Below are 18,706 nucleotides of genomic sequence, written 5' to 3'. Positions count from 1 at the left end.
ATGATCCCAGTATTAAAGACTCTTCCAAATATATTGGTTGTTTCTATCAGAGCCTATTCCTGGAGATTTATATGACTGGGACATCTAAATCTGAAATGTCTTCGACGTTAGGGTCATGTATGCAACTCATATTAGATGTTACTTCAAATAATCCAGTTTAAACCTCTTAGATTCAATTGTGACCATGCTTAAAAACATATCCATATTAGCTGAATTAACCACAAACACAAACTCCAAAATAGTACTTGATGTGTTTCATAATCAAGAAAACCTAACTTTTTGTCATTTTATTTCTCCTCTGTGTTCTAGTTTAGCATGGAGTATTCATGGATTTTAGAACATGTCCTTCACTTTTATGCTTCTTGAAATGATCTAATTCATAACTGCCTACCAAAAGCCTGCACCTTTTTTAAGGATGTTACCATAGTTCTAAAAGTCAAACCCAGAGATCACTGCCTCTGAAAAAAGGACTTTCTTCCAGCTAGTTTCCTGAGAGCCCCTTTGACATCCTTGTTTCTCAGGCTATAAATTATGGGGTTCAACATTGGTGTCACCACTGTATAGAACACGGATATCATTTTATCCCGCTCTTTTGTGGTCTTGGAGTTTGGCCGCATGTAGGTGAATATTCCTGACCCATAGAAGAGGATGACAACAATGAGATGGGAGCCACAGGTAGAGAAAGCCTTGAGCCTCCCCTCCCCAGACTGCATCTGGATCACAGTGGAGATAATATTCCAGTAGGAGACAAGGATCAGGCAGACAGGAGCTAAGAGGATGACGACGCCCATTGCAAAGATGGCCATTTCTGTGCTATAAGTATCTGCTGAAGCCAGCTTCAGGAGGGCAGGAGGTTCACAAAAGTAGTGATTAATAACGTTCTGTCCTTGATAGGGTAGTTGGAAAGTAAAGGTGGTATCCACCAGAGACACTAGTGCCCCACTGGCCCAGGATCCTATGGCCAACTGGAGACACACCTGGTGGGTCATGATAGTAGAGTAGTGCAGGGGCTTGCAGACAGCCACATACCGGTCATAAGACATCACCGCCAGCAGTGCGCACTCTGTACACCCAACCAGAAGGAAGACAATTATCTGTGTCATACATCCAAAAAAAGAAATAGTTTTCCTCTTTACAAGGAAGTGGACCAACACTTGGGGGACAATGCTAGTAGAGAAACAGAGATCTGCGAAAGAGAGGTTTCTAAGAAAAAAGTACATGGGAGTGTGAAGTCGAGAATCCATGAAGATGAGAATGATGATGAGCAGGTTTCCAAATACAGTCAAAAGATAAATGATGAGAAAAAGAGTAAATAGCAGGATTTCGGTCTTCAAGTCCTGTGAAAGGCCAAAGAAAATAAACTCAGCCACAGAGGTTTGGTTTTCCTCGCCCATGAGATTTATGTCTGTTTACCTGTTGGTACAAATAAAAAGAACAAACTTTGGGTTTGTGACATCAAGTCCTATAGAAGAGTATCATTTAAGGCTTAGTTTAAAACCAAATTGGAGGGGCGCCTGGGTGGCTCAGTGGGTTAATTAACCCTCCAACTTCGGCTCAGGCCATGATCCTGCGGTTCACAAATTGGAGCTCTGGCGTCCTTGGGCTCTATGCTGACAGCTCAGAGCCTTGAGCCTGCTTCAGATTCTGTCTCCCTCTCTCTGCCCCTCCCCTGCTCACACTGTCTCTCTCTCTCTCTCTCTCTCTCAAAAATAAATAAATATTTTAAAATAAATAAATAAATAAATAAATAAAGCCAAATTGGATATTTCTAGCCTTTTGCTATCCAAGTTGTTCTAATTAATATTAAATAGAATATTGTAATTCTTATTAGGTGGTTGTAATTTAAAGCCGCTTCATTTTCTTCCATAACTCTTCTTCACAGTGCCACTTATTTATAGATAACTATGACAGTGTTAAAGCCTTCTTGGCTAATTCTGATATGAAGATATTAGACTTCATGTGGACTTTACTAAATGGCTCTACACATATTGTTACAAAATGACTGTGTATACTGTTAGCACTGTTATCATGCATAAAATTGCACCACTAACTGTTCAAAATACTCCATCTTTAATTATAACATACGCTTGAAAGATGAGAAACAGCTTTCAGGCATCAAACTCAATTTCACCTCTTAAAAAACAACAAACTTTTCTTGGTTTAAAAATAAAGCCTTAGCATTTCATACACTAAGGATTGTTCTATTTTAATTAAAGAGTAAAATACTAAAAGTAAAACAGTTAAAAAAACAGGAAAAATAAATTAAAATTCTTGTGATATCTAGATAGGATCCGACTGAAACAAGAGCTGTCTAGGAAAATGTGAAGTTTACAACATAAACTGAAAGACTTCTGTGAGAGAATAATATCATGAATAAGATTAAAAGATAAACTATAAACTGAGGAAAATATTTGAAGGAGACATTATGTCAGACAAAAGTTAAAATACTTTATCACAGGGACATCTGGGTGGTTCAGTCAGTTAAACGTCAGACTCTTGATTTTGGCTCAGGTCATGATCTCATGGTTCGTGGGATCGAGCTGCATCAGGCAGTGCGGAGCCTGCCTGGAATTCACTCTCTCTTCCTCTCCCCTGTTCAGGTGCTCTCTCTCTCAAAATAAATAAGCATTAAAAAATACCTTATTACATTAATATTACATATAAAACACTATGAAAATTGTTCAGTCCAAGAAATAATGGGCCAAAGACATGAACAGACTACTTACAAAGAAGAAATACAAAGCTAGGAAATTTAAGAAAAATACTCTATATTATATATTATTATAATAAATAAGTACAACTGCAACAATGAGGGATATATTTTTCACTTGGGAAATTAGCTAAGATTTCAACAAAACAATCACATCACAAAATAGTAACTAGTAGTTTATGAAAACTTAACACATGACAGGCATTTAACACATGACAGACACTATTAATCTTACTTTGCAGATGAGAAAACTGAGGCACAGAAAAGTTCAGCTACATTCCCCAAATTAAACAATTAATAAATGGCAGAATTCATTAACCATATAATGAGGGTGCAGGAAAAAAAAGACATTTTTGTACAATGCAAGTGGATAGGAAAATTAGTCCAATCTTTCTAGAAAAAAATTTTGTCAAATATATTTTAAAACTTAAATATTCATATACTTTGACCCAGTTCTCAATAGTATGGGGGAGGAAGATATTCTTTTTTTACTAGTCTTTTCTTCCTTGTGAGGAATAATCTGACTTGTGATACTCTAGTGTGTTGCTTGGTCCATATTTACTATTGGTTAGGGTTATTGTGCTTTAAAAGGTCATGCATGTTCTATTTTCTCACTTCTTCATGGTACTGAACTGATAAAATGGACAAAGTCCCCCTCAAGTTGTAAGAGAGGTTGAAGATTTTGAAAGACTTTAGAGGAGACTGAGTACCCCAACCCAGGCTAATCAGAGTTCTGAATTTGAGTGACATTAGGGACTAGTGCAATTAACAAAAAGCAGTGTCTTATTTTTCATGTTTCTTGTTTCTTTTCTAGAACTCTAAGGAGAGGGGGGACCTGGGTGGCTCAGTCAGTTGAATGTCTGACTCTTGATTTTGGTTCAGGTCATGATCCTGGGGTTATGGGATCAAGTCCTGGGTGGAGTTTGTGCTGAGCATGGAGCCTGCTTAAGATTCTTTCTCTCTTTCTCTCTCTCTCTCCCCCTCAGCCTCTCTCCCACACTAGCACTCTCTCTCTTAAAAAAAAAAAAAAGAACTCTAAGGAAGAATGACCAGGACTAGAATATTAGTATTAGTATTAGTAGTATATTAATATTAGGAGTTCCTGAGTTCCCTAGGCCTAATATCATCTAATACCCCCAAATATTATCCCAATTTCTAAATACATTTCTAGGAATCCATTCTAAATAAATATTCTAAATTTCAGAAAAATGTTCACAAGAAAATATGTTTATTATGTCAGATAATAATGGTTAAAAACAGACACATAGACAAATGGAATAAAATAAAGAATGTAGAAATAAACCTACACATGTACAGTCAACTGATCTTTGACAAGGGTGCCAAGAATACACAATGAGCAAATGACAGTCTTTCCAATAAATGGTGTTGGGAAAACTTGATATCCACATGCAAAAGAATGAAATTGGACCTTATTTCATATCATATACAAAAATCAACTGAAAATACTTACGACCTGACACTAAAAAACTCTACAAAATTTTCTAGGCATTAGACTTGGCAATGATCTTGGATTTGACACCAAAAGCACAAGCAATAAAAGCAAAAGATAGACAAGTGAGATTAAAAACAAAAGTAAACTAACTAAAACCTTCTGCACAGCAAAGGAAAAAATCAACAAAATGAAAAGGCAACTTATCAAATGGGAGAAAATATTTGCAAACCATATATCTGATAAAGGGTTAATATCTGAAATATGTAAGGAACTCATACAACTCAATGACAAAAAAGCAAATAATCCAATTTTTAAAATGGACAAGAAAACTGAATAAACATTTCTCCAGAGAAGATATACAAATGGCCAACCGGTACATGAAAAGTTGTACATCATCACTAATCATCATGAAAGTGTAAATCAAAACCACAATGAAATATTACATTACCCCTATTAGGATGGTTATTATAAAAGGGTTGGGAAAAAGACCGCAGAAGTTAACTAGTGTTGACAAGGATGTGGAGAAAAGAAAATCCTTGTACGTTGTTGGTGGGAGTGTAAATTTGTACAACCACTATGGAAAACAGTTTGGAGGTTTCTCAAAAAATTAAAAATAGAACTATCATATGATCCAGCAATTTCACTTCTGGGTTTATGTCAGAAGAAATTGAAATCAAGAAATATCTGAACTCCCATGTTCATTACAGCATTATTCATAATAGTCAAGACAGAAGCAATTTAAATGTCCACTGACAAATGGATAAAGAAAATGTTGAATATACATACAATAGAATATTATTCAGCCTTAAAAAAGAAGGAAATCATGCCATTTGTGACAACATGGATGAAACTGGAGGACATTATCCTAAGTGAAGTAAGCCAGATACATAAGGATAAAGAGTTAAAAAACAAATGAAAAAAGGACAAATGCTAGATGATATCACTTGTGTAAAATAGTCAAACTCATAGAAGCAGAGTGGTGTGATCATTGCCAGGGGCTTGGGGAAGGAGGTAATTATTAGTCAAATTAGGTATTAGTCAAAGGATACTAAGTTTCAGTTATGTAAAATGAATAAGTCCTAGAAATGTACTGTACAGCAGAGTGCCTATAGTTATTCAAAGAATAACTATTCCTCTCCCTCAATTATTTCTGAAATTCCAAAGGTAATATAATAACTTTTCTCATCACTATCAATAATGTAGTGTTTGTTATTTTCTTTTTTCCTTGACTTTATTGTCTAGCTGTTATTGAATACTACTATTTCTTCTCTTCCCAACAGAGAATGATTGATTTCATTAATAATGATAATGCCAGGGGCGCCTGGGTGGCGCAGTCGGTTAAGCGTCCGACTTCAGCCAGGTCACGATCTCGCGGTCCGTGAGTTCGAGCCCCGCGTCGGGCTCTGGGCTGATGGCTCAGAGCCTGGAGCCTGTTTCGGATTCTGTGTCTCCCTCTCTCTCTGCCCCTCCCCCGTTCATGCTCTGTCTCTCTCTGTCCCAAAAATAAATAAACGTTGAAAAAAAAAATTTAAAAAAAATGATAATGCCAGTCATCTTCCACTGGTACTTACAAAAAGTGGTTTTGCTAATGCCTTAGGGACCAATGTTAATATATGTTTTCAAAATGCACAGAAAGAAAGAACTTTCAAAAATTTATTTTTAAAAGTTTATTTATTTTTTATTTTCTTGAGGGGAAAAGGGAGAGAGAGAGGGAAAAAGAGAATCTTAAGAAAGCTCTATGCCCAGTGCAGAGCCCAACATGGGGCTCAATCTCACAAATGTGAGATCATGAACTGAGCCAAAATCAAGAGTCAGACACTTAACCAACTGAGCCACCAAAGCGCCCCATTTTTTTCTTTTTTAATGTTTTTGTTCTTTAATAGGCTATCTATTACCAATATAGGAAAAATATAAAAATGGGTAAATCTATATAGCACTTAATTGAGGATGCTCTAAACTAAAGTCACTTTATTGCATCTGCTTTCAGTCTTGATAAAGTAACTGCTATAGGACTAGCTCTCTTGCTAGAAGCAAATATAAAACAAAATATGGAACAACTATACTCAGACATTGGATAATAGCCAGTTCAGAATATAATCCTGTATAGCAAGGAAGCAAATAAGGTGAGTTCCATGGTCACATTAACTTTATGCTTAGAGGCACTTTCAGAACCACAGTCCATGCAGCTGGAGCCTAAGCAGAGCATGATGGCCTTACTGAGCTGAGGAGACAGAGACCCATAAATGATACTGCCAAAGCATTTGGAAATTGTGAAAGAGCATCAGAAAGGAAGTAGTTGTACAGTAAAGGCACTTTAGGAATCTTAACAAGTCTTGGCTGCATAATAAGCAAAGCAGGCATAGGATAAGACAGGGAAAACGCCTGAAAAAACAACTATTAGAGGTCAGGTAAAGCAGCAAGATTTTGGAATTCCAGCCTTCCAAAATTGAGGGGCTTCATGGAAAACTCTTGGCAATGAGTTGCTCAGTGAGTTGCTTCTGGCAATGAGACCTCTCAGAGGACAGGTCTTAGGAATCAGCTATGATAAGTTAAAAATGCATTTTATAAACCCCAACATATAAAACAATAGTTATAGCAAAAAATCAAACAGAATATATAAAATGGAATAGCAAAAATACTCAATTAAACAGAAGGCAAAAAAAGATGAAAAGAACAAGGAATACATGGGAAAAATAGAAAGCAAATACAAGATAATAGACTTAAACCTAATTGTATTCATAATACATGAAAAGTAAATGGATAAAACATTCTTATTAAAAGGGAGAGATTGAGAGCTTGGGAAGATGGCAAAGTAAGAGGACCCTAAGCTCACCTTATCCCATGGATACAACTAGATAACATTCACATCAATGTAAATAACCCAGACAATGACCTGAAGACCAGAACAAACTCCACAACTGAAGACAGAAAAAGGGCCAAATTGAAGGAGGTAGGAAGGGTGAAGACATATTTTGAGAATGAAATAGACCATGGCAGTCTGCAGTGGGTAGGTAGCCAATGGCATGGAGAAGGGCAAAAGACAGATGTCACATCTGGGAGCCTGCACCGAGGAAGATGAATCCCTATAACATTTGGCTCTGAAAGTGAGAGGGACCAAACCTTGTGAGTTCTTATAACCAGCAAGACTTAAAGTCTTATATTTAAAAAAAATCAGAAGACTCAGCTCTGGGAGAGCCCAGAGTGTGTTAGGAAGTGGAGTCCTGCCCTTAAAGAGATAGCACAACAAACAGCCAGGGAAGATACAGCATGGAAGCAGTAGTTTGAAAAATGCTGGGGGCAGATGGGAGGGAGAGTAATTTACTCATCTCAGATGGCACAGATAGGCAGGGATCACAGGGAGACCCCTCCAGGAACAAAGGAGCTGGCAGGCACCATTTCCCTCCTTTGCCCTCCCCAGCATAAACAAAGGGCCACCTGCAAGAACCAGCACAGTGCTGACACTTACTCACTTGCTTATACCAAGCCTCACCCCCACTCCCACTTTGGCAGATCCATTCTTCCCAGTCACGCTTGCCTTAGTCCTGGCTCTATGGGTTCCCTCCCCCAAAAGACCAACACAAACCCCACCAATGCCACATCTCTGGACCTACGTATTTTGCAGGATTTCATTTCTGGCAGCAGCAGCAGCAGATGTCATTTTGCAAGTAGACCAGTGCACACCTTGTTAAAAATGTGCCCCACTTGTCTAGGGGCAAAATACTGCATACAACAGACAAAGATAGCCTCTGCAGACAACTGGACTGAAGGAAAAAGTGGCCAGGACTCAATAGCAGGTCATATGCAACACACATAGGAGACACTTCCTGAAGCACCTGGAAGAACAGGAGACACTGCATTGCAGGACACTATAGGATCTAGTTGACTTTCCTAACACACAGAAACAGACACAGAGAGTTAGACAAAATGAAGAGACATCAGAATACGTCCCAAAGAAACAAATAAACAAACAAACAAACAAACAGGACAAAATCACAGCAAAAGACTTCAGCAAAATGGATATAAGTAATAGGCCAGAGAGAGAATTTAAAGTAACGATTATAAAGATACTCACTGGACTTGAGAAAGGAGTGGAGGACATCAGTGAGACCCTTAAGAAACAGATAAAAAAGAACCAATCAGATATGAAGAACACAATAAATGAGATTTAAAATATACTTAATGGAATAAATAGCAGTCTAGAGGAAAAGAGAAACAAATTAATGACCCATAAGACAGAGTAATGGAAAGTAATCAAACAGAGAAAATGAGAGAAAAAAGAGAACAGACATAGGGAATCAGTGACTGAATGAAGCCTAATAACACTTACATTATAGGGATTACAGAAGGAGGAAAGAGAGAAAAGGGGGCAGAGCATTAATTGAAAAAGTAATAGGGGCGCCTGGGTGGCGCAGTCGGTTAAGCGTCCGACTTCAGCCAGGTCACGATCTTGCGGTCTGTGAGTTCGAGCCCCGCGTCAGGCTCTGGGCTGATGGCTCAGAGCCTGGAGCCTGTTTCCGATTCTGTGTCTCCCTCTTTCTCTGCCCCTCCCCCGTTCATGCTCTGTCTCTCTCTGTCCCAAAAATAAATAAACGTTGAAAAAGTAATAGCTAAAAAGTTCCCATTTCTGGGGAAGGAAACAGAAATCCAGATCCAGAATGCACAGAGTTTCCCCCAACAAAATCAACCAAAAGAGGTCTGCAATAAGACACATAGTAATTAAAATGACAAAAAGTAGTAGTAAAGAGAAAAATTTTAAAGCAGCAAAAGAAGACAGTTACATACCAGGGAAACCCCATTAAGCTATCAGCAGATTTTTCAGCAGAAACTTTACAGGTGAGAAGGGAGTGGCTAATATATTCAAAGTGCTGAAAGGAAAAAATCTGCAGCCAAGAATATTCTATCCAGCAAGGTTATCATTCAAAATAGAAGGAGAGATAGAGTTTCTCAGACAAACAAAAATTAAGAGTTCATAACCACTAAACTACCCCTGCAAGAAACATTAAAAGCTACTCCTTGAGTGGAAAGGAAAGGCCATAAGTGAGAATATAAAAAGCAGGAAGCACAAAAGCAGTAAAAATAAGTATGTCTGTAAAAATCAGTCAAGGGATTCACAAAATAAAGGTTGTAAACTGTGACATCATATACCCAAAACGTGGTGGAGAGAGGACTAAAGAATGAATTCAAACTTAAGCAAACATCAAGTTAATATAAACTGCTCTATGCAGAAGATGTTATATACAAACCAAATTGTAACCACAAAGCAAAAAATAAAGAGAAAGGAATCTGAGTACATCACTAAAGAGAGCAAACAAACCATGAAAGAGAACAAGAGAAGAAATATCAGAGAAAAACTACAAAAACAACCACAAAACAAGTAACAAAGTTAAATAAATACATATCTATTAATAATTACTTTTAATGTAAATGGACTAAATGCTCCAATCAAAAGACATAGGATGACAGAGTAGATAAAAAACCAAGACCCATCTCTATGTTGCCTGTAAGAGACTCATTTCAGACCTAAAGACACATGCAGATTGAAAGTGAATAGATACAGGGTGCCCAGGTGGCTCAGTTGGTTAAGCATCCAACTTCAGCTAAGGTCATGATCTCACAGTTGGTGATTTCAAGCCCCGTGTTGGGCTCTGTGCTGACAGCTCAGAGCCTGGAGTCTGGAGCCTGCTAAGAATTTTGTGTCTCCCTCTCTCTCTGCCCCTCCCCTGCTCATGCTCTGTTTCTCTCTCTTTCAAAATGTTTTATTTAAAACATTTTATTGTTTTTTAAGTTTATTTCTTTATTTTGAGAGAGAGAGAGAAAGAGAGCAAGTAGTGGAGGGGCAGAGAGAGAGAGAGAGAGAGAGAGAGAGAGAGAGAGAGAATCTCAAGAAGGCTCTGACTGTCAGCATAGGCCTGACATGGGGTTCGATTCCAAGACCCTGGGATCGTGACTGGAGACAAAATCAAGAGTCAGACACTTAACTGAATGAGCCACCAAGGTGCCCCAAAAATAAATAAAACATTTTTTAAAAAATTAAAAAGAAAAAAGAAAGTGAATAGATGGAAAAACATTTATCATGCAAATTAAAGTGCAAAGAAAGACAGAGTAGCAGTACTTGTATCAGACAAAATAGACTTAAAAACAAAGACTTTAACTAGAGACCAAGAAAGATAGATCATTGGATAGATGATCCAAACCTAAAATCAACAAGGTAACAGTGGCTTTCAATGTCACAGTGGACCAGATGGATCTAAAAGATATATTCAGAACATTCTACCCTAAAACAGAAGAATACACATCATTTTAAAGTGCACATGAAACATTCTCCAGGATAGGTCACTCACCTATTAGGCTACAAAATAAGTCAATAAATTAAAAAACACTGAAGTCATACTATACATCTTTCCAACCACAATACTTTGAAACTAGAAATCAAACAAAATAAAATATTTAGAAAGAGCACAAATACATGGAGGATAAACAGCACATTACTAAACAATGAATGGGTCAACCAAGAAATCAAAGAGGAAATAAAAAAAATACATGGAGACAAAAGAAAATGAAAACACAAATGTCAGAAATCTTTGGGATGCAGTAAAAGCTTTTCTAAGAGGGAAGTTTATAGCAATACAGGTCTACCTCAAAAAGCAAGAAAAATATCAAATTAACAACATAATCTTACACCTAAAGGAGCTAGCAAATGAACAACAAATGAGCTTAAAGCCAGCAGAAGAGGTGAAATAATAAAGGTCAGAGCAGAAATAAATGATATAGAAACTAAAAAAAAAAAAAAAAATAGAACAGATCAATGAAACCAGGAGCTGGTTCTTTGAAAAAATTAATAAAATTGACAAGTCTCTAGCCAGACTTATCAAAAGGAAAAAACAAAGGACTCAAATAAATAAAATAACAAATGAGAGAGGAGAAATAACAAATGACACCACAGAAATACAAACAAATAGGAGAATGTTATGAAAAATTATATGCCAACAAGTTAGACAACCTAAAAGAAACAGAAAAATTCCTAGAAACATATAACCTCCCAAAACTAAATCAGGAAGAAATAGAAAATTTGAACAGATTATCAGCAATGAAATTGAATCGATAATCAAAATACTCCCAACCCCATCAACTGATGAATGGATAAAGAAATTGTGGTTTATATACACAATGGAGTACTACGTGGCAATGAGAAAGAAGGAAATATGGCCCTTTGTAGCAACATGGATGGAATTGGAGAGTGTTATGCTAAGTGAAATAAGCCATACAGAGAAAGACAGATACCATATGTTTTCACTCTTATATGGATCCTGAGAAACTTAACAGAAACCCATGGGGGAGGGGAAGGAAAAAAAAGAAAAAAAAGAGCTTAGAGTGGGAGAGAGAGCCAAAGCATAAGAGACTCTTAAAAACTGAGAACAAACTGAGGGTTGATGGGGGGTGGGAGGGAGAGGAGGGTAGGTAATGGGCATTGAAGAGGGCATCTTTTGGGATGAGCACTGGGTGTTGTATGGAAACTAATTTGACAATAAATTTCATATAATAAAAAATAAAAAAATAAAAAATAAATAAAAAAATAAAAACAGCAAAAAAAAAAAACTCCCAACAAACAAAAGTCCAGGACCAGACGCTTTCACAGATGAATTCTACCCAAATATTTAAAGAAGAGTTAATGCCTATTCTTCTGAAACTATTCTGAAAACTAAAGGAGGAAGGAAAGCTTCCAAATTCATTCTATGAAGGCAACATTACCCTGATACCAAAACCAGATAAAGACACTACAAAGAAAGCAACCTATATAGGGCCAATACATCTGATGCACATAGATGCACAAATCCTCAAAATACTAGAAATTTTATCCAACAATACATTTAAAAAGTCTTTCACTACAATCAAATGGCATTTATTCCTGGGATGCAAGGATGGTTCAGTAATCACAACTCAACCAATGTGACACATCACATCAACAAGAAAAATAATAAAAACCATATGATCATTTCAGTAGATGCAGAAAAGGTATTTGACAAAGTACAACATCCATTCATGATAAAATCCCTCAACAAAGTAGGTTTTGAGGGACTCTACCTCAAAATAATAAGGGCCATGTATGAAAAACTCATAGCTAACATCGTACTCAATGGAGAAAAACTGACTTTCCCCCCAAGATCTCTTGACAAGGATGTCCACCCTCACCACTTTTACTCAACATAGTACTGAAAGTCTTAGACACAGTAATCAGACAAGATAAAGAAATAAAAGGCATCCGAATTGGTAAGGAAAATAAAACTTTCACTAATTGCAGATGACATAATACTAAGTATAGAAAACCTTAAACACTCCACCAAAAAATATTAGAACTGATGAATGAATTCAGTGAGGTCAAAGGATACAAAATCAATATACAGAAATCTTTTGCATTTCTATACACTAATAATTGAAGCAGCAGAAAGAGAAATTAAGAAAACAACCCATTTACAATCGGAACAAAAAGAATAAGATATCTAGGAATAAACTTAACTATGCAGGTGAAAGACATGTACTCTGAAAGCTATAAAATACTGATGAAAGAAATTGAAGACTACACAAATGGAAAGATATTCTATCCCTATGGATTGGAAGAACAAATATTGTTGAAATATCCATATTACCCAAAGCAATCTACAGGTTTAATGCAATCCCTATCAAAATACCAACAGCATTTTTCACAGAAGTAGAATAAATAATCCTGAAATTCACTGGAACCACAAAATAACCCAAATAGCCAAGGCAATCCTGAGAAAACTGTAGATACCACAATCCTAGATTTCTAGATACATCGCAAAGCTGTAGTAATCAAAACAATACGGTACTGGCACAACAATAGATACATAAATGTATGGAAAAGAACAGAAAACCCACAAACAAACCCATGATTATATGGTAGATTAATCCTCAACAAAGGAGGCAAAATATGAATGAGAAACACACATTCCTTTCGCAAATGGTGTTGGGAAAATTGAACAACTATATCCAAAAGAATGAAACCAGAACACTTTCTCATACCATACACAAAAATAAACTCAAAATGGGTTAAGGACTCAAATGTGATACCTGAAAACCATAAAAATCTTAGAAAAGAGCACAGGCAGTAAGTTTTCTGACAGTGGTCATAGCAACATCTTTCTAGATATGTCTTCTGAGGCAAGGGAAACAAAAGCAAAAATAAACTGTTGGGACTACTTCAAAATAAAAATCTTCTGCACAGCAAAGGAAACAATCAACAAAACTAAAGGGCAACCTACTGAATGGGAGAAGATATTTACAAATGACATATCCAATAAAGGATTAGTATCCAAATATATAAAGAATTTATGCAACTCAACACTGTAAACCCAAATAATACAATAAAAATGAACAGAAAACATAAAGTCATTTTTCCAAAGAAGACATCCAGATGGCGAACAGACACAATAAAAGATTCTCAACATCATTCATCATTAGGAAAATACAAATCAAAACCATGATGAGATACCACTTCACACCTGTCAGAATAGCTAAAATCAAAAACACAAGAAACAAATGTTGGCAAGGATGTGGGGAAAAAGAAACCCTTGCACACTGTTGGTGGGAATGCAAACTGGTGTAACCACTGTGGAAATAGTATGTAAGTTTTTCAAAAAATGAAAAATAGAACTACCAGGGGCACCTGGGTGGCTCAGTCAGCTAAGTGCCCAATTTGGCTCAGGTCATGATCTCACAGCTCCTGAGTTTGAGCCCTACATTGGACTCTCTGCTGTCAGTGTGGAGCCCACTTTGATTACTGTCTCCCTCTGTCTCTGCCCCTCTCCCGCTCATACTTTCTCTCTGTCTCAAAAATAAGGAAAAATATTTTAAAAATTAAAAAAAAAAGAATTACCATATGATCCAGTAATCCCACTACCAGGTATTTACCCAAAGAATACAAAAAGACTAACTTGGAAAGATATATGCACCACTAAGTTTATTGTGCAACATTATTTACAATAGCCAAATCTTGGAAGCATCCTAAATGCCCATCAATAGATGAATGGATAAATAAGAAGTGGAATATATATACTCAAACATTAATCATCCATGAAAAAGAATGAACATTTGCCATTTGCAACAACCCAGATGGGCCTTAAGAGTATAATATTAAGTGAAATAAATCAGAGAAAGACAAATACATGTAATGTTACTCATCAGTGGAATTTAAGAAACAAAATAACGGGACAAAGAAAAAAAGAAACCGAAAAATAGACTCGTAACTACAGAGAACAAACTGATGGTTACCAGAGGGTAGGTGTGTAGGAGGATGGGTGACATAGGTGAAGGGATTAACAGTACACTTACTGGATCACTATATTGTACACCTGAAGCCAAATCACATTGTATGTTAACTATACTGGAATTAAAATTAAAAATAAATAAAAGCATATAAGGTACCACAGTATTCCAAAAGAATAAAGCATCATGAACAAGTGACTTTTTTCCATGAATGCTCAGATAGACCAAAAATATTTCTTCATATTAACAGATAAAAATGAGAATAAAAAAATCTCAGTACATGGTACAAAAGGCATTTGATAAAGTTCAACTTTCATTTCAAATGAGTATTTTTAGTAAAATAGGAACTTAGATATACTTCATTTTAGAAGGAATTCAAGTATACTTCTTTTAATGATAATATGTAGTATTTGAAATCAAAAGCTAGCACCATGCTCAGCAAGGAAATATTAGAAACTTTCACATTAATTTCTGGGTTTGGAAAAGTTGTCTGTTTGCAATAGTTATTGCAAATAACTATTATGCAATAGTTATTGTATAACTATTAGTTAATACAATAGAAATTAGAAATAGAAACTAGAATTAAGATGTATAATTATTGGGGCACCTGGGTGGCTCAGTCGGTTAAGCCTCCGACTTCAGCTCAGGTCATGATCTCACGGTTTGTGAGTTTGAGCCCCACATTGGCTCTGTGCTGGAGCCTGTCTCAGATTCTGTGTCTCTGCCCCTCTCCCCGCTCATGCTCTGTCTCTCTCTCCTTTAAAAATAAATAAACATTAAAAAAAATTTTAAGATGTATAATTATTTGAAAGGAAATAGTAAATCTATCATCATTTGTAAATGAATTTTATTTTCTGTCTAAAATCTTAATAAAATCTACTGAAAACTGATTAGAAACATAAGAAATCTGCAAGCTAGTTATATGTGTGTGTGTGTGTGTGTGTGTGTATGCTTTTCTTATATATTAAAGAGAATTAGAAAATTAATTAAATGTAGATACAATTCATAACAGCAACGTCTCCCAAACATTCAACTGTAAATTTAACAGAAGATGATCAAAACCAATACAAGGGGAAAATTCTTTATACTCTAGTGAGGAACACAGACATCAACATGAATAAATGGAGAAGTACACCTAATTCCTAGGTGGGAAATTTAAATATTATAAGGGTATCATTTCTTCCTAAATCATTGATTCTCATATATTAATATTCCTAATAAATCTTTCTGTGAGAGTTTGTCAAAAATAAATATTTCTGAGCTCTGGAGATTTTCAGTAAGTTTGTGGTTGAACAAAGAAATCTGCCTTTTTAACAAGTATTTTTGGTGCTTTTGACATGATTATTCTATGGACCATATTTTGAGAAACTCTGCCCAGAAATAGTCTAAAAATCACATGCAATTATAATCAAAATCCATAAGCAATTTCTGATGGAATATTTCACAAGATAATTCTGAAGTTTATCCAGAAGAATGCATGTGAAAATATTTGGGGAAAACATCTGAAAAGAAAATGAAAGGAGCTGTGGTGTTGGGGAGAGTAGGAGATTTAATCTGATATTAAGACATACTATTAAATTTTATTATATATGTTGTATTAGTTCAGAAATCAACATTTCAATGAATAAAGGGGACAATTAACAATCAAATTCAAGAATATAAGGGAAAAGGTGTGCCTAGGTGGTTCAGTCGGTTAAACATCCAACTCTTGATTTTGGCTCAGGTCATGATCTCAAGGTTCATGAGATTGAGCCCCACATCTGTGCTGTCACTGCAGAGCCTGCTTGGGATTCTCTGTCTCCCTTGTCTCTCTGCCCCTCTTCCCCCTCAAAAAATAATACAAAAAAAAAAGAATATAAGAGAATGAATGATAAAAGATAATAGAGAAAGGTATATTATTTAAAAATAGTGTTAGGCTATCTGGCTGTTTGGACAAAACATTCTCACATCAATTCTTATTCTCCCTCAAATCCAGATGGATTAAAATTCTCAACGTAAAACAAAACAAAACAAAAAGACACCATAACATTACTAGTACCAAATGTAGGTGAATACTTTCTGTCATCTTTCTTTGAGAAAGGACCCTCTAAGAGTGCCGTGAAAACCACAACCATTGTTATATTTTATTATAAAACAATTTTAAAATAATTGGTTAACTAAAGAACATATATGTTTAAAATATAAGCAACAAATAGGAAACTATGACATCCGAGAGCTTTCAAGAATCAAGAATAAGATGAATTCCAATGAAAATAATGCAAAAGGGATGTGAAATAGGAAATTCACGGAAAAAATGCAAATGCCCAAAAACTGACTTAGAGAAATATAAAAAAAATAATAGTTATTGTTTCTCTCACATTAGATTAGCAAAGGTGGAACAGATTGAATAAAATAAACAAACTGTATTTTTGAGATTGGGGCAAACATATGAAAAATGTAGGCATGTACATTTATAAAATCTCTCTGGAAAGCAATATGAAAAATTTACAAAATGGACTTGATTTTTTTTTCTGAACAATGTTATTTTTAGGGCTTTATATTTTGGAAATAATTACAGGTATGTATAAAACTTTGTTTCAAAGAATATTCACATATAGCATTGCTTCCAGAATAAAACAACTTGCAGTCTAACAATAGGTGGTGTGTTAAATAAATCATTGTTTTCTGGGGCACCTGGGTGTCTCAGTCAGTTAAGTGTCCAACTCATGATTTCCACTCAGGTCATGATCCCACGGTTTTGTGAGTTCGAGCCTCGCATCAGACTCTGTGCTGACCACATAGAGCCTGCTTGGGATTCTCCCTCTCTCCTGTCCTTCCCCCAACTTGTTCTCTCTGTCTCTCTCAAAATAAATAAATAAACTTTAAAAAGTATTGTTTTCCTATATAATACAATACTGTAGCGAGAAATGGGTAACAGTAAAGATGTGTGAATCATACAGTAGGTTAAATACTTGTTCCCCAATTTTTAGCTCTGTGGCCTTGGCCAATTGATTTAGTTCCTTTATGCCTCAGTTTCCTAATGTGAAATGGATATAACACCACAAATTCATAGTATGGATGTAAAGATTAACTTGAGAGCTTAATGGAAAGTAGTTTACACAATGTCTGACAACTACATTTTAAAAAAATGACTTCTATGATGATGATGCCTTAACCTTAAGCCATTAAAAGGTAAGTAGATCTTTATTTTCCATAGAAAGATGTTGCTCACACTGTTGAGTTAAAAAAGCGGGCTGTGAAATAACATAGATGGGTATGATTCATACATATGGAGTGTGTGTGTGTGTGTGTGTGTGTGTGTTGTGTCTCTTTCTATCTCTCTAGAGATAATTCTATTAAATAATACCCTTACCTCATTGATAAACTCTTAACACACAGCAAAAACTTAGCATCCAGGTAGAGACTGTAGAGTATATTTAAAGAATGATGATCTCAGGGCGCCTGGGTGGCGCAGTCGGTGAAGCGTCCGACTTCAGCCAGGTCGCGATCTCGCGGTCCGTGAGTTCGAGCCCCGCGTCAGGCTCAGGGCTGATGGCTCAGAGCCTGGAGCCTGTTTCGGATTCTGTGTCTCCCTCTCTCTCTGCCCCTCCCCCGTTCATGCTCTGTCTCTCTCTGTCCCAAAAATAAATAAACGTTGAAAAAAAAAAAAAAGAATGATGATCTCTCTATCCCTTAAAGGCAGGATTTGTACATTTATATACATATGTGTATATGTGGATTGGAGAAGGTATAGTTCTACCTCCAAATAGGAGAGTAATAAATTAATAAAAAAAAAAGAGGTAAATAAGATGAAATGTAGTGTTGTTTATATTCCAAAGAAGGCCAGGGATAAATATTCTTTTACATTCTAAATATTTCAAATAACTTTGTAAACTTTACTAATTAATTAAACAATAATTTCTCATTATCTAATTTGGAGAAAAAATGAGGAAGAAAAGCTCAGAGTACGAAAATACAATAAAGAGAATAGAAGTTAGAAGAAATCAGGGAATGAAAGCTGAACATAGAGGACAGGAATCTAGAGATGTGGAGGAAAAGCAAAAGAAGGAAGAAATACAAGAAGAGATCTGTAATTCTGGCTGTGTCCCCAAGTCAAAGGGACAGGCAATGCATCTTTTATCCTCTGAGACCCTAATAACATTGTAACTAATACGGCCTTTCCAGATACCTTCTCTTAGTGACTGTATCTCACACATACAGAGTTGTGTACATGGCATTACTCCTTGTCATATATACACACCACATGCTACATGTACTTGCTC

At 36.0% G+C, this 18,706-nt stretch overlaps 1 protein-coding gene across 1 annotated transcript; it reads right to left on the bottom strand.

The window, feature by feature from the left end:
- Positions 1-300: 300 nt before the first annotated feature.
- Positions 301-1,409, bottom strand: LOC122482666 (olfactory receptor 2D3). The gene has a single exon (XM_043578980.1). The coding sequence runs from the start codon at positions 1,392-1,394 to the stop codon at positions 450-452; it is 945 nt and encodes a 314-aa protein (XP_043434915.1). The 5' UTR covers positions 1,395-1,409; the 3' UTR covers positions 301-449.
- Positions 1,410-18,706: the final 17,297 nt, after the last annotated feature.

The sequence above is a fragment of the Prionailurus bengalensis genome, chromosome D1 (genome assembly GCF_016509475.1).
Source record: "Prionailurus bengalensis isolate Pbe53 chromosome D1, Fcat_Pben_1.1_paternal_pri, whole genome shotgun sequence".
In the NCBI taxonomy this organism is placed as follows: domain Eukaryota; kingdom Metazoa; phylum Chordata; class Mammalia; order Carnivora; family Felidae; genus Prionailurus; species Prionailurus bengalensis.
Note: the sequence above shows the minus strand (reverse complement) of the source record. Positions and strands in the feature narration are given on the sequence as shown.

Bases quoted from the DNA above. Each gene is read 5' to 3' on its own strand.
- LOC122482666 (XM_043578980.1), bottom strand. From the start codon at position 1,394: ATGGGCGAGGAAAACCAAACCTCTGTGGCTGAGTTTATTTTCTTTGGC.